The sequence below is a fragment of the Schistocerca gregaria genome, chromosome 3, assembly GCF_023897955.1.
Source record: "Schistocerca gregaria isolate iqSchGreg1 chromosome 3, iqSchGreg1.2, whole genome shotgun sequence".
Lineage (NCBI taxonomy): Eukaryota > Metazoa > Arthropoda > Insecta > Orthoptera > Acrididae > Schistocerca > Schistocerca gregaria.
In genome coordinates, this window is record NC_064922.1 from 430,031,085 (window position 1) to 430,048,404 (window position 17,320).

Consider the following 17,320-nt stretch of genomic DNA (forward strand, 5'->3'; position numbering starts at 1 on the left):
AAAGGACAAGGATATTGTGTAGGTTTGGTGGGTAGCGGAATACCAATGTGGGAGGGATGGGAACAATAGTTGATAAAAGATGTTAATGAAAACTGGAAGTGATGTTTAGGTAGTTGTTACGAGTGAAACTTCCCACTGTGAATTCTCTGGTTTTCCATGTGTGCAGGTTGGGTGCAAAAGAAGTCAGCTCAGAATATCAACAAGTTACAATGGTGAGAGCATGTCTGCATCTGCTGTGAAGGGCTGCTTATACTTTGGGATTGAAGCTTGGTAATGCCTCATAAGTCATGGAGGAAAAAATATGGATGATAAACGGCAGAACAATTGAAGAATATATGAAAACTGTCATTCTGTAATATCCTGTCAGTACATGAATGCATGTTGTGATCTATTTTGAGCTACCAGTTAAGATAGACCTGTTTTACCTTTAATTGCAAACAAAATTGTAGAGTAGAAATTTTAGGCTTATAATAAAGAAGAGTTACCTCAAAGGTGGCCAGGTCATTTTAGTAGCTTGTATAGATCACATATCTCTTTCAGCAATGTCCCACTGCGAAAGGTGAGGAAGCCTCACATCATGGTCTAGTAGCACTGCATAGCAGGTTCATTACTACAAGTAACTTTTAAGAACAGAGACTGCAAGACATCTGTAAGTTAAAAGATGGCACCTAACAACCAGATCATGCATGGAGTGGAACACATCATAACAAAAGCACATTCATCACACTTTACTGAAAAATGGTGCAAATCCTTCCTGGAGATGCACCAGGGCCAGTTGGCAATAAGTTTGAAGAATATGGACACCAGCAAGCAGTAGAAACCTCGAGAGGAAGCCAGCAACACAGAAACAGGTGGCCATCAAGACCATGTCATGCAACAACAGCAGACACTGGCCGCCAGCAGTGGTTAGATCACACCAACTTCCAAAGAGAGTAGGGGTAGGGCACTATGTACCGCAGACTGCCAGCTGCACCATCAGGACTGCAGGAGGACCAGGGCTGCAGCACACCGCAACAGTGCAAAAATGACTGCAGCCAACTGAGAAGAAATTGCGGAAATGTAGCAAGAGACTACAATTCCTTGCCCCAGACAGGCTCTGGAGCGAACTGCTCAAGACACCATGCATACACTAGCTGAAAAAATTGGTGAGCTAGTGTATGAAGTGGTGAACTGTCACATCAGCAACAACCATACTCCAGCACCACTGCCCACCAGTGTATGTGGCAAAAATCATCAACCATCCATCAAGAAACCATAGTAAATTCATTATCCTTTCCATCTCAGAATACGAGATTCATGTAATGACAGTACCAAAACCCATTTCACCCAGTTAGACTGAAGCAAATGTCTTAGACCAGAAAAATTCACCCACTCTGCCTTTAAGGAAATGGCATCCACCTTGAGAGCAGTAGCAGCCACAGTTGTCATGGTGCCTTAAAGTACTTCCACATCCGACAGATGCGCAAGTCAATTTCCCCTACAGCAAAGTACTGCCTTCACTGACCTGTGTCTGTGGTGCAGTGCATCTCGATGACCCTTTGCTTACTGTAGTTGTAATTATTGATGATATTGGGTCAACATGGGAAAACATAGAGGGCTTCTGCTGTACAGCCTCATATTCAATGGTGTGTGATAATCAGTATGCTCTGAAACACTTGCACTTTCACTAGCATCATACCCTACTGTCAGCTCTGCCAGAGGTAGTTGCCTATCCCACTTTACAGAAGGGGCAAGCCTCTGACAACATGCTGTTATGAGGCACAGACATACAACACCTTGTCACCTACTCGTGCTTTCACCATCATTCAACCACTTTCCACTGGTGTTTACGACAGTAGCATGAGAACAGCCAACCAGCTTTGCCATTTCCAAAATGCTCATTCTTAGGTACTGGATCATAGCGATCCGCCCTTTGTCAATGTTAGTGCATTTCCCCATTTATAGTTTGTATTGTCCTTAGAATGATTTCCCATTCCCCTCTGCTCTATTTATATATTTTTCTTACCACAACAGATGACCACACTACTGCCTGTTGCTCAGGCTCTTTCCTATTCCTTTCATGGATTCTGATTGGACAACAGAACTAGCTTTGTGTTTCCTAATTTCATTAACTTAAACTCTGTGAACTTTGCTTCAGAGATGAAACACAGTACAAATATGCTGTGTTTGGATTTTAAAGGCCAGCTTTCCTATGAATACATTTGGAGATTTTCAATGTGGAGCTCTCAAACAATAAATCTAAATTAACTGCAGAGAAATTCATTTAGATATATTTTTATTCTCAACCTACTTTTTGAGACACAACAGCTGCCATTTCTGATCTATCTTTGACTAGAGCTCATTATAATAATTCTAGAGTAGTTGTATTTCACCCTGTTCTTTTGCTCCTGCTGAAGTCTCATGATCAGCCTATCCTAAAAAATCTTGTAGTGGCATCTCTCTACCTTTCTTCTCGTCTCCAACAATCATAATTCTCTTCCAATTAAGGAACTGTTATGTTTAAAAGCTCAATATTACAGCCTTGCAGTTTTATCAGCCCTGGAATAGTTGCAATGGTGGTAAGAATACATTTTTCTTCTATCTTATTCTACACAAATTACAAAAATACACTGTATGAGTCATATCTCCATAGCTTTACCTAAAATTACTCTGTGGTTATCAATAACTATTTCATAAAGTAACTTTTCAGATCATAAACTATTTTTTAAAAACTAACAATCACAGAAAGGCTATGTGTTAACTGCCATAAAAATGACTTGCTGAGTTGCACACAGAAACAATGGAAAAACTGTTAATATGAAGTGTTCAGGCAAAACCTTCATCAGAAAAAAAACACACACACACACACACAAGTATATCTTGCACACACACGACCACTACCTCTGGCTACTCGTCAAAGACATGTTTCAGTTCAGTCTGGCCTGAGTAGCCAGAGATAATGGTCATGTGTGTGTGACGTGTGCTTGTTCACGTGGTGCATGTGTGTTTTTCTTTTCTGATGAAGGCTCTGACCAAAAGATTAATGTGTAAGTCTTTTCATTGTGCCTGTCTGCTACTCAATGTATTATTTTTACAGTGAATAGCGACCTACCCTTTCCGTAATTGTTGATATTCAAACCTGGACTTTCCATGGTTTTAAAAAACTAATACAGAAAAAAAAAAACTTTTGTCATTCAGTTCCTGGTGCAAAAAAAAACTAATACCACATTTTTAATATTCAACTGACTAACTAAAAATACATCTTTAATTAATAATTACCCCAACTTCAGTATGACGAATTCCTACATTATCCAACTCCTTGGTTATGCCACTTGTGCCAAATACGTACACCTTCTTCTTAAATCCTATGTCATTTAAATAACGTGCTGATAGATATGAAGATGATAGAATTTCCTCCTGCAAAAATGATCAACAATAAGTCATTACATTTTTAAATAACTAACATGTACCTAGCCTATTACAACACACTTTTTCATCTGTCGGAAATAAATTGTCAAATCTGTATATCATTTGTATGTACGATTATAAATGTAATCTGCAAGTCCTGGTTCAGTATAAATTTAAGAATACATAATACTACAGGAGGTATCATTTCTGTTCACTGGCAAACAACCAAGAGAGAATAACTAATTATACTGCACTGTTAATGACCTTATCATCTTTCCTTGTATTTATGACTTAAAAGAAATTCCCTGTGCAGACAACAGACTCATTCTTGTGTCACATACTGGTTCTCTAAATTCACCAACAGCCTTAAAAAAATAAAAAGATAAAAATTTAAAAAAAAATCACACAAACAAACTTGCATTTTTCAACAATTTCACAGTGTTTTCTGAGCATGAACATTCTCTCCTACTTAACAACATTAAGCTGGAATTTCTTCATTTTCCAGCACTCAACCTTGATGGGAATGATAAATACTTGACAAATATTTCAGAATATGTTAAATGAGAGATGTACACAGACTTCTTAACAGGTACAAAACTTTCCCAGAACTTAGTTAAATTGTGGTCATGTATTCATATTTGCTGCAACTGATTTTGCTTGTTCACTGTAATTGGAATCACTTTGTAATATTACTGTTAGATATCCCTTTTTATGTGCCTGGAACCAAAGACCTATTGCCAATTGTACACTTCAATAATCTTGGACTTTTTTCCCTATCTCACCATGAGTTAATTAGAAATGTGTTACAACTATGCCAGGATACCACAGCTAGCTGAGATTTAAACAGGTATTAAGCTGTCTAGTTTCCACCCTCACAATTTCTGGCCCAGTCTGCATCACAGTAAAACTACAAGTATTATAAGTCAGTTCTCTGCTTTGGAAAAGAGTAGTGTCATAGCCTTGGCACCTTTTAGTGGCAATGGGGTATCCCTGTATTAGAGTGCACACACAACAACATGGCCAGTAGATTTGAAGTTGGCTGAGGAAACATGGGAAGAGCAGTACAGGTGGAGGTTGCCAGCAGACAGTCAACACACTGTAGGGGAAATGCCGTGCTGGAGAGGAAGTGCAGTTCTAAACTGAAGCCTATTCTAGTATTTTTTTGTAAATATTAAGTGGAGCCTCTCCACGCCAACACTTGCATGGTGATCATTCATATAGATCTACTGTCATCTCTGATTTGGTTAGTATGTAAAAAGATTCACCATGGGTGGGGGAACTGTAATTTGATCCACGCATCTGCGACTAATCACCCTTTTACATGATCCTATGAAGGAAGACAGTCAAAAAGAAGCAATTCTACAGAAGATTAGGGCTGAGGAAAAAGTGCCACAGCTTGAAGACCTGTGGGGGAAAAAACCTCCATGACAATATAGGGTGGGAAGCAGGGCAGCTAGCAGAAATTTGGTTGCAGCTGCCTCAGTTTTGGGATTCACAGTAAGGGCTGATTTGTTCGTACTGTTCGTGTGCACGCATTAAGCATGATATTTCAATTGAACCAGCAAACAGAAAAATTTTCTTTAGTGGTTTTCCTATGGCACACATTTCGATAGTGCTTAAACAAAGAACGAGGTGGAAGCAGCGCAAAATCAAACACCCACAATGCAAAGGAAATGTCAAAAAACATATCCTTCACTGTTAATAGGATAAAAGATGCAGTGGACAGCATTACGTACTACAGTGCTCAATATGTAAAATAAAGAGCATGCAGAACATCAACTTTTTTTATGTTACTAACCTTCCATTTATTTGCTATCTTCAGAATGAATTAGTCGTCACCATCGCTAGTGCCCTCCGTATTGCTGGCACGTATCTCGATAACCACTTCTTCCACTTTGAAAATTTTTCCTAATCCACATATGTTTTTTCAACACCTCCCATGTGTCTGCAAACTGCCACCCGTTCTTACACAGTAATGGAGGAAAAGTTTTATTCCACTAGCTTCCATACATCTTCCTGCTTGAAAGTAATGTTCTTTGCAGCCACCCAATTCTTTGCCAACATCCATGCCATTTATATAGTGTTTACACACATGGAGAACTAAATTACCATAAAGTGCCAGAAGTTAATCTACAATGCAAATATTTGAAGATTTGTTGCTATCTATTAAGGCAAGCAAGTCAATACTTGTGCTTTCCTAGTCAAATTGAATGTTATGATAATTTAGCCAATACCCTGTCTCGCCTTTCCTCCTATGCATTTTTGGTAGTTTTCCATGCAGAACGCTGTGATAGCAGTGACGAGCTCAACAACAGAGTTTTTTGGCAAGTTTGGTATCATTTTATGTTCCAGCCACCTGATAAAAAATATATTCGTTCAGCTGAAGTGCCTCACTATTTTATGCGAGTACTTCAATCAGACAGTAAATGATAAATTACATTGAAAAAATTCCAGCATTCACCTCTTCACGGTAATCTCCCATTTTAGTTCTTGATTTGAAAATTAAAAGTGAATTTGGCACAAAACCTAAGTTTTCTCCTATGGTCAGAAACATTTCATAAACACATTAATGCAATTGATGGAATTATCTGTTGCTGCTTGGTAAAAAGCATTTAGGATTAAAAGAAAAGTTCACATTTATGTTCTACAATATCATAGGCCACAACAAAGTGAATGTTTGTTTTAACTCTAGACACATTTAATACCATGCAGTCTGCAGAACTACATATCAGACATCTTTGTTGCCTGTGTTTACTATAATGAGATATTGGCGTTTTGAAATTGAAGCCTTTACTCCTTCGGTAGATCCATCTGTCCACTCATATGAGAACAGTGAACATATGTTTCTTCAATTTATATGATCGACTACCCTTTTCATGGTACTTTTTTATTTTATTTAAGTAGTCAAAACATTTACTGCATATTTCTAAATGTTCCAGAAACACCTTCCTGTCACCTTTTTTGTGCCACCTGGTAAATATAGACACATTAATTACACAAAAATTTAAACATGAAAGTAATATACGCACCTAAAAAAACTGACAAACTTGAAGCCTAACTTGTGGAGTAGTTACCATAATGAAGAAATATTTCCCTTAAAAAATGTAGTTTCTCTTATTAAGGGAAAAAGTGATTTTGTTGGGGGAATGCTATTTGTTTGTCATGTGGAAATTCTGTATCAGTCTTCACACAATTTGTTCATCAAAATCATTGAAATGCCAGATTTTCTTGTCTTTATCCTACTTTTTTTTGCTGGAGTAGAGGAAGCCTCAGAGCTACTACTCCTTCTCACTCTTTATTGTCTGAAGTGAAACACCAGTAGCAGGCTGAACTCTTTCTAGGATACTTTTTAATGGAATTTTTATCCCCTCTTTGTCTTGTCCAACATAATTATGCTGTAAACAATCGCTCACACCTCGTTATGCAGAACTCTTCCTGTAGCTAAGGGCATGGAGACAACGAGGCCATAATGTGTTCAAGCAGGACGATCAATAGATGTGCACTGCTTAGCACATGACAGTGGACTGAGGTGGCCTCCCCTTCCAAATACAAGAATGAACTTACCCAGCATTTCATACGAAAATTCATCACCAACCAATGTATCCTGCGCAGACACTACTACAACAATTCACATCAAGTTAGTTATCTCTGGCCCTGTTCCTAAATGGGCATACATCAGACTTCTATTGATCCACAAAAGCTTGTGTTCTTCATGGGTTCTTACACTTGTTCTGTTCCTCAACTCTTATCATAAGTGAGTTCTTGGTTATTGTCCAGTGTCAAACAGATAGGCTTACAGCCTTTCATACTGAATCTGTTGGAAATTTACTCCACCATAGTGTCTCCTGTCATTCACAAACGACCTCCTTTGCTGTTCTTAGTAGTTCAGATACCTAAACAGTTAGTAGCTTCACTAAGATCTTTCAGCTTTCTCTTAGCTTGGTTTTGAAGACGTATTTCTCTTGGGGTTGTTAATGAAGATTAGCATTTCTTTCCACACATGGCAACCATTAAATATTTGAACCCTGATTCCTGCAACTGACACGTGGGTAATCTTTAGAAGTTTATATTCAACACTGTACTATCAGAAGCAGCCAACTTCCTTTAATCTGTATATAACCATTGTTCGGACTTTATTCTTCTTTGCAGCTAGTACTCATCAAATTACTACTTAAGATGACAGAACCAGGCTTTGTATCATTTCCTTTTAGTTTAGTTGTCATAACTCCATTATTTTTATGTTCGTCGAATGGGATGTACAATCCACTTGGGTCCAGTAACTCAGTTTCTTCTTTATAGTGTTCAGAAGTACATTCATCAAAAATAACATCCCTCGATTTTATGATTCTCTGAACACTTGGTTGGAAGAGTACATATGCCTTTGATTGTTCACAGTATTCTACCAAGATACACTGAATGCTTGTTTTCCCATTTTCATTTGCTGCTTCTGGTAATGTGATTGTTCCCAAACGTTTTAAGATGTCAAAAATCCAGCTTCTTCCTAGCCCAAGCTTCTTCTGGAAGCTTTTCAGTGCCTTAGTTGGAGATCACTCAATTAGATTGACCACAATTTATTTGGAAAATTGCTTCAAACAGCATGCACCTACCTTTGTCCTCTATTGTATAATTGGAGCTGTATATTCGTGTTAGATCCATTCTTGCATGACAAAGTTTGCCAGATTATTACTCACATGCTCTCTGCTGGTTTCTGTCCTCAAGTCTCCAAATTACCAGGAACCGCAAAGAAGGTTGTTTGTAGATATACCAAATACACTAAGCAGCACAAATTCTCAACAGATTCAGCATTCAATATGAAAGGCTATTACCCCAATATGCACAGCATTGGACAAATGCCCACTCAATATATGAGTCCAAAATTAACAAAAGCAAGAAACTATGGTGCTTTATTTTTATTTCTTGGAGTATATGCTATGCTAAAGCTGCCCTGTAATAGTCATCAGTTAAAGTAAGGCAGTAAATGACTCCTCCAACTGACATGGTTTGCATCGGCCACACAAATCTGAGTTTACTGATGGCTCTCGAGCTACAGTGTGAAAGAGGAAGACTTGTTTGTATGTCCTCTAAATAAATTACAATGGTGTATTAACTGCCCCCTTATGAAAAATGCCATTGGCCCGACATGTGTGCAGCGCACACATTGCTTCAGAGAGCATATGACCTTGTCTTTTACACAAGTCTGCACTGTTTGACTGCATTACTGACTTTAACAAACTCTGGTCATATGGTTGGTCTAGTTCAAACTTTTCAGTGGCTAATAATGTATAAGCAACTAAATGTTTGAGTTTAAATATCTTCAACATTTCCGGGCCCTGTCAGCAACTGTATAAATATTAATTTTAATAATTGACAGCCTCAGTTGCACCGTTTGCCTATGGACAAATGGTAGTTACTGTTATTCTGAAGAAGGTTGGGTTGCTGTTGTTGTTGTGGTCCTCAGTCCTGAGACTGGTTTGATGCAGCTGTCCATGCTACCCAATCCTGTGCAAGCTGCTTCATCTCCCAGTACATACAGCAATCTACACCCTTCTGAATCTGCTTGGTGTATTCATCTCTTGGTCTCCCTCTGCGATTTTTTACCCTCCACACTGCCCTCCAATACTAAATTGGTGATCCCTTGATGCCTCAGAACATGTCCTACCAACCGACCCTTTCTTCTAGTCAAGTTGTGCCACAAACTTCTCTTCTCCCCAATCCTATTCAACACCACCTCATTAGTTATGTGATCTACCTATCTAATCTTCAGCATTCTTCTGTAGCACCACATTTCAAAAGCTTCTATTCTCTTTTTGTCCAAACTATTTATCGTCCATGTTTCACTTCCATACATGTCTACACTCCATACAAATACTTTCAGAAATGACTTCCTGACACTTAAATCTATACTCGATGTAACAAATTTCTCCTCTTCAGAAATGCTTTCCTTCCCATTGCCAGTCTACATTTTATATCCTCTCTACTTCGACCATCATCAGTTATTTTGCTCCCCAAATAGCAAAACTCCTTTACTACTTTAAGTGTCTCATTTCCTAATCTAATTCCCTCAGCATCACCGGACTTAATTCGACTACATTCCATTATCCTCCTTTTGCTTTTGTTGATGTTCATCTTATATCCTCCTTTCAAGACACTATCCATTCTGCTCAAGTGCTCTTGCAAGTCTTTTGCTGTCTCTGACAAAATTACAATGTCATCGGCGAACCTCAAAGTTTTTATTTCTTCTCCATGCAGTTTAATACCTACTCCGAACTTTTCTTTTGTCTCCTTCACTGCTGGTCAATATACAGATTGAATAACATCAGGGAGAGGCTACAACCCTGTCTCACTCCCTTCCCAACCACTGCTTCCCTTTTATGCCCCTCAGCTCTTCATAACTGCCATTTTGTTTCTATACAAAATGTAAATATCCTTTCGCTCCCTATATTTTACCCCTGCCACCTTCAGAATTTGAAAGAGAGTATTCCAGTCAACATTGTCAAAAGCTTTCTCTAAGTCTACAAATGCTAGAAAAGTAGATTTGCCTTTCCTTAATCTAGCTTCTAAGATAAGTCGTAGGGTCAGTATTGCCTCACGTGTTCCAATATTTCTACGGAATCCAAACTAATCTTCCCCGATGTTGGATTCTATCAGTTTTTCCATTCATCTGTATCAGTAGTTCTAATGGAATGTTGTCTACTCTTGGGGCCTTGTTTCGACTCAGGTCTTTCAGTGCTCTGTCAAACTCTTCACGCAGTATCATATCTTCCATTTCATCTTCATCTACATCCTCTTCCATTTCCGTAATATTATCCTCAAGTACATCGCCCTTGTATAGACCCTCTATATACTCCTTCCACCTTTCTGCTTTCCCTTGTTTGCTTTGAACTGGGTTTCCATTTGAGCTCTTAATATTCATACAAGTGTTTCTCTTTTCTCCAAAGGTCTCTTTAATTTTCCTGTAGGCAGTATCTATCTAACCCCTAGTGAGATAAACCTCTACATCCTTACATTTATCCTCTAGCCATACCTGCTTAGCCATTTTGCACTTCCTGTCAATCTCATTTTCGAGACATTTGTATTCCTTTTTGCCTGCTTCATTTACTGCATTTTTATATTTTCTCCTTTCATCAATTAAATTCAATATTTCTTCTGTTACCCAAGGATTTCTACTAGTCCTCATCTTTTTACCAACTTGATCCTCTGCTGCCTTCACTACTTCATCCCTCAAAGCTACCCATTTTTCTTCTACTGTATTTCTTTCCCCCATTCCTGCCATTTGTTCCCTTGCGCTCTCCCTGAAACTCTGTACAACCTCTGGTTTAGTCAGTTTATCCATGTCTCATCTCCTTAAATTCCCATCTTTTTGCAGTTTCTTCAGTTTTAATCTACAGTTCATAACCAATAGATTGTGGTCAGAGTCCACATCTGCTCCTGGAATTGTCTTACAATTTAAAACCTGTTTCGTAAATCTCTGTCTTACCATTATATAATCTATCTGAAATGTGTCAGTATCTCCAGGCTTCTTCCACGTATACAACCTTCTTTTATGATTCTTGGTTGGGTTATCCCGACTGAAACCTAGGTAAATTTCTAGGTAAACGGTTCAACTGAGCCTGTTAATTATTAAAATTAAAATGTTTGAGTGTGTCATAAATATAAAAGCCTTACCTCCAAGATTAAATAAAATGGCCTATTTCTACTGTTTTAGATAGCAGATTTGTGCTTTGTTGTTGTAAAACATAATTCCTCTACTTTACTCCAATCTTTCATGCTGCCTGTGACAACATCTACGTAAGACCATAATGTTTTTCCATGTCAGTTTTCATTATCTACTATCACAACCTGCACAGCTATCACTGATTTAACATTATTTTCATAACATGAATCTGTGGACAAGTGCACTGAGGTGCCCGAGTCTAAATACCATTCCACCCTATGTATCTCTGTCTACAGCTGCATTTGTAACGAATGTTTGGTGGTTCCTTCATTGTCTTACTTTGCACTTATTGTGACGTTTTGCCAGAAGCCTGTACTTGTTGCAGTTACAGCACCTGGAGCCTTTTTTAATGTAACAGCATCACAGTTTTTCTTGGTGACACACACAGAAGCATATCCAGTCAATCATTTATTACTGAAGTTGCCATTTGTTTCTTGCGACAGTTTAGTTTTATGGGGTCTCTCAAGATAGGTAATTTTGGATTTTCTACAATCAGTCAATTTATATTCCTCTAGTAGCCCTGCAAATAGAATACATACAATCGATTGTTCTCCAACTTCCAAGTTCAAGCCATTAGTTTTTGTGACATAGAAATGATATCTGATATCCATTCTTCTACTAAGAATAATTTTCAAGTATGGTTGTTAGCAATGTCTTCAGAAACCCTATTCTTCAGAAGAGGCCGAAGTATTCATAAATTTGATTCAGTTTGTCCCATATTTCTTTAGCTGTAGGTACCTTGCAGATGAACATATATCAACAAACGGTGGATAGCATAATTTTGGCTCTTGTGCATACTTTAATAACATCCATTATTTTGAAAGTGACGCAGTCACACAATTGTCTGTGTCCCACGTAACTTCACATACAGAAATGCCACATACTATATTTTCTCTTCCCACTGAATTGCTTAAACAAACAAAGCATAGATTCTAAATTCCAGCACTGGTGCAATTGATATAAATCACTCCATGTTTACCTATGTTCCCCTCCATTCTACCAAATACGGCAAGGATTTACAAGTACCTACAGAATAACTAACACAATGAGTAAATGGAGTCTGAGAAAAAGATGCAATTAGTTGATGCCTCGCCTCTGCCACACATAACTCTGCCATGTAAATCATAATGTTATTTTAATTGCATTACAATATACCAACATGTGAGGGTCTTACAAAATATTTGTCATCGTTTCAATACTCAATCCATCCACATATGTACAATCGGAAATCACACTCAATCTATTTATTTAAAACTCTGTTCCTTTTCACAGTGCAGTGTCTTCTCTGTTAATATTTACTTTGGTTTTGTCTATAGTTATTCTGCATTTCTGTTGTTTGGAAGTATTTATCCTAAGAATTATACTTTGAAAGCAATTTAGTTCAAAGATAGCAGATTTTTCAGTTCACAAGTGTGCAACTAGCCTCTCGGAATCTCTGTATTTACACTTTCACAGTGTGTTTCATCTTGTGTAAGTAATATGAAAACTAGAGTAAAAACATTCACAACAATGTGCCTAACATCACTGAGTAATTGAGTTCCAGTAGAATCTGCTACTTGTACCACAAACTATTGCTACAAGATGTTTTGAGTTCAGTTTCCCAACAGCAACAAGCTCATTTTGAAGTGGAAGCTACTGGAGATTACTAGATGAGATGCTACAAACTCATAGCACTCCAAACTCATTTTCCTTGTTTCAGTTGCCTCTATTCTTCACAGTGGCCTCATTTCAGTGACTAACAGATTTGACAAATTTCTTCAGGTATGTCATATGCAGTGGAAATCTCTCATTGACCAATATATCCCACAAAACAACAAAATAGCACGGATGTTGACCACTATTTTTTCACCCATTGTTCCAAATAGTCCCAGAAATTTTCTACAGAATGAAAATCAATTGCTTCAGTGGGCCAACCGAAATGTGATTTGGTGCCTAAGAGTGTCACACCAGGAACATGTGCATCCATCCCTATGATTACAGCTGTCGTCATCTTGGAAGGTGAGAGTTTCCACTGTACAGTCATGCACATATTGAAAAAAGGGCCACACTTGATCACTGATAAATGTAAAATACAGATATGGGTTCATATCCATGATGAACTTTCACTCTGCGGCAGAATGAGCAATGATTTGAAGCCTCTTTGCAGATTAAAACTGTGTCTCAGGCTACATTTTTGAGTCTCAGTCCAGTTCACAGTTTTAAATTGCCCTGAAGTTGCACAATAACCTGAAAGAGTGGGTCCAGCCTTAGGAAGAAAAACACTACCAGACTTCAGAGAACCACTTCAGTCCTGAAGTACAAACTCCACAATGTGTGGTTAAAGATGTCACTGGGCTGTCACTGCACTCAATATCTTGAAGCATTTGAAATGACGCAAATTTGCAACTCTTCGGATCACACTACTTGCTTCCACAGTCAGCTACTGTCCAGTTCCCTTGTTGGATGGCCCACTGAAAACATGCAGCTTCATGTGACTCTGGACAATGGCCTTTTATAACATACCCAACCCTGAATGTCCAATACAAACAGTGCTTGCTCAGAAACTCAAGAGAGATCTGCAATTGCCGATAGCAGCAATTCCTACAGGTTTCAAACTGACTGTCATTCTTGAGGTGTGTCACTCATCTCCAATCCCTCTCGGTCAGGCACTGTGGTGACTCCTTCCTTAAGCCTCTACCTGTAGCAGCAGAAAACAGGCAGCACTGACCATAAACCACAGTAAAGTGCCTGCCGGATCAAGGTACCACAGCATCCTTCTAGCAACCTTGCTGGTCACTTCTGCTGGAAATAGAGCTTAGATGAGGTAGCAACTCACAGCTGTGCTCTCGGCAGCTCACCCTGTGCAAAGCCAGTGACTTGCATCATGCTCTGCCCCACTTGTGGTGGAGTATTTGCAGACAGCAGGATTTTGCACCTACATGCAGTATCAGTGTTCTATAACAGTTCGGTTAATAATAGGAGTGCTACTGCATCTTCTTCGCCGCCTTCCTGAGCTGTGTTCCTTCAAAGGGCTTCCCTCGACTACACCATACAAAGCCTGATGCTGTACGCCTATTTGTGCCTCGGTATCAGCACATAGAACACTGTGTGCAGTGTGGTGTAAATAGTACAGTGAAGTGCAGTGTGCACCAGGAGCACTGTTAAAGGCACCCCTTTACCGGCAAATACACCACTGGAGCAAGTTTTCCCACGCTGCCAGATGCCGCTGAACAAAGTACTGTAAACCACTCGTAGCCCACCCTGTTCAAAGACTCCACTACAAGTGAGGACCCCCTTGATTAAGAGATAGTAACTTCTTAAATTTTATTGTTGTTGTTGGTTTTTAGGAATAATATCTCCAAACTAGCTTGCGGGCCTCTCCCAGCATGCCGTGTTATTTATTGTTGTCTTTATTGAATGGCATTCCTCTATAGACATGTTTGCTCCTTTGGAGCATAGAAGGGAATCTAAATCATTGCTTCAGCACTTTTCATGACTACTGTTCTTATGCCATGTTCCATGACTGTGAATGGTATGTGGTATTCTGTCCAGCAAGCTTATTGCTCTTCCCATGTTAGATTCCACACAGAATAATTAACTAAAAGTTTATTTCAGAAATAAATGGTACAGTGGATTTAAAATAAATGCACACTAAAATAATGGTAACTGTTAACAGAGGCCACCATTACACTGCCAGCTGTGGTTTTCTGAGAAAATCACGGAAGTGGTGGAAAAAAGTACAGGAACAGCAGCAATCTGACAGTATACTAAGGATATTTGCATATTTGCTGTTACCAGTATAGTCAGATTTTCTTTCTCAAACATTCCTAACACACATACAGCTTTATTCCTCTTATATGTGATCACTCTAAAATTAAAAACATAAAAATAAAAAAGGAATCTTCATCTGACTTAAAAATTCTACTTGGGTCGTTTTCTATTTTCAGAATGTCTTTTTCTTTCAACTGCTGTTCTATACCTGCAAACTAGTTACAAATTTATCGCTCAGAGACATTTTCATGGGAAGTCAAGTTGTGTGCCATTTTCTCACTTTCAACTCAGTGTCTTTTCCTAAACAATTTATATCTTTTCTGCCTGGTCTTGCGACAGTAAATCAGTTCTGTCTTCTATTTTTTGTACTTTGCCCAGCTATATTTCTTTTGCTAATGACTACTGCACTTTTGACATTGACAAAAGCTACTGGACTTGAAAATGAGCCATGGTGGCTTCTGTGAGGGCACATGCGAGATCCTAACAGCGCCACTTGCACTTGCGTTCTATCAATTCTGGCCCTCATCATATCGTCTTTGCTTGGTTAAGTGTTCCCTTTGGGGCTGTGTGGTAGAAAGTGGTGTGCGGGACACAGAGCTGGATGGGTATGCCTGAGTACTCACCATTCTGGCAACTGCAGCGAGTTGAAACAACTGACCATTGTGTTATGGGGGTGAGTGTTTTCCTGCAGCATTGACTGCTGCTGCCAGTGAGTTTAGTGGGCAAGGAGCGGCTCTTGTCATGTGCAACCTGTTTATGAAGTGCGTCAATCAACTGTGGTGTGCTAAATATGCAGGGATGTATTGAACAACTTGTTGGCAGCTACAAGCAGGGGGGGGGGGGGGGGGGGCAGTATTATCAGATACCTACCTGGAATTGTGAAGCTATTGGGCTTTGTGGCATTTATTTCAAATTATCTATGACGACTGTTCAGTAAGTACTGTGTTTATAGACTGTTAATTCTGCCCAGTGTGAGCTGACCAGGAATGCGGTTCCTTTATGCCTTTCAGTGATACCTTTTGGAGCTGTGTGTGTCAATCTGGAGTTTTCTGTAAGCACCAAGCTAGTATTTTGCAATTTTAACCCAATACCTGAAATCATTGTTTGTTATCATTGAGTATTTGATACACCTGATCGTAATTTCTGTTTGTTGTAGACACTATGCCTCTTCCTGGGGTGAGTTATTGGATTTGGCCTGTGACTAAAGTTGTGTGCACTCGACCTAAAGGTACGCACATATGAATTGTGTGTGTCCATTCTTGTATTTGCATACTCTATTACTCCGTGTTGAGACGCCCTTCGAGTTGTAGGCGTACAATTTAATCGGCTACCTCCCATTTGGTGCGTATCCCAGTTACAGTGTCTATTAGTATCAAGAGGCCACAGTAAGGGTATAACTTTACTTATTTAATCTTGTTTAGTTATAAAGTGATTATTCTTTTAAATGACTGTTCATTGTTTCTTGTTACTGCAAGGAAGATTAACTTGCAACATATGAATGGGCTGCTCCTATACTTAAGTTCAAATAGGTGATTTCCTTGAAAATAATCTTTATTTGCCCACTTAGATATTGCTGTGTTTGTTAATTTCTATGAAACTTATTTGCTGTTTGTTGTTTGGTATATGTTGACAGCATCGTACTGGAAGCAGTTGACGCACTGCCAATCTGCTGGCCAGAGGCAGGGACTCTCTTTTTCCTTTTGCTTTGGCGGCTTTCTCATCACACGAGTCCTAAGTATTGGCAGGTTGCATGCAATTCTACAGATTTCCCATTCCAGACTCAAGTTGAGTATTTACTGTCATTCTTTTGGTATTGTGCCAATGTGAGGGTGTAGCCGGATGCACGGACAGAGGGTCGCTACAGGTTTATTTAATCAATTAACTGTTTGTAATCAGGCCGCCATTGCATGTTGAAATGTTCTTCGAGTACGACTTGTAATGTTACATGTAATGTAAATGTCTATATCCACTGTGATATAAATTTAAATATTTAACTTTTGTATAAATTTGGCAAGAATCTTTGCAACTATTAGTTGGCTTATGGTAGAATTTCTACTAACAAAAAATATTGGTTTGGTAATGGTAAATGACACATCAAGTTGGGCCACCCCTCCACATGTTTTCCTTAAATTAATCCTGATCCTCGTCCTGGGTCTCAGAATATTTTTTTATTCTCAGTCAGTACAAAGGAAGGACAAAAGCTACACAATTTGGGACTTTTCGCCATTAACTTTCTAATATAATGCAACCTTGGCACACCATATTCTTTACCGATAACAACCATTAGGGTTCCTGCTAGACAGTTTCTACGGTTTTTGTCATTGTTCAGTTTCATAACATCTCATGGGCGCCATATTTCGAAAAAAATGTTCCAGTTATTGACAGCAAGTTGTTCCATTGACTGATGCCATATCATAGGCTGGAATCAAGTTTCACAGAAATTAAATTCTAAGAGAGGAATTCATAATG

The 17,320-nt window shown here is 38.8% G+C and overlaps 1 protein-coding gene across 1 annotated transcript in view; it reads right to left on the minus strand.

Annotated features, from left to right (window-relative positions):
* Positions 1 to 17,320, minus strand: part of LOC126354128 (glycerol-3-phosphate phosphatase) — a 72,416-nt gene that overhangs the window by 31,675 nt on the left and 23,421 nt on the right. The window contains exon 3 of the mRNA XM_050003525.1: positions 3,259 to 3,396. Within this exon, the coding sequence (XP_049859482.1) occupies positions 3,259 to 3,396 (138 nt within the window). The remainder of the gene's footprint in view (positions 1 to 3,258; positions 3,397 to 17,320) is intronic.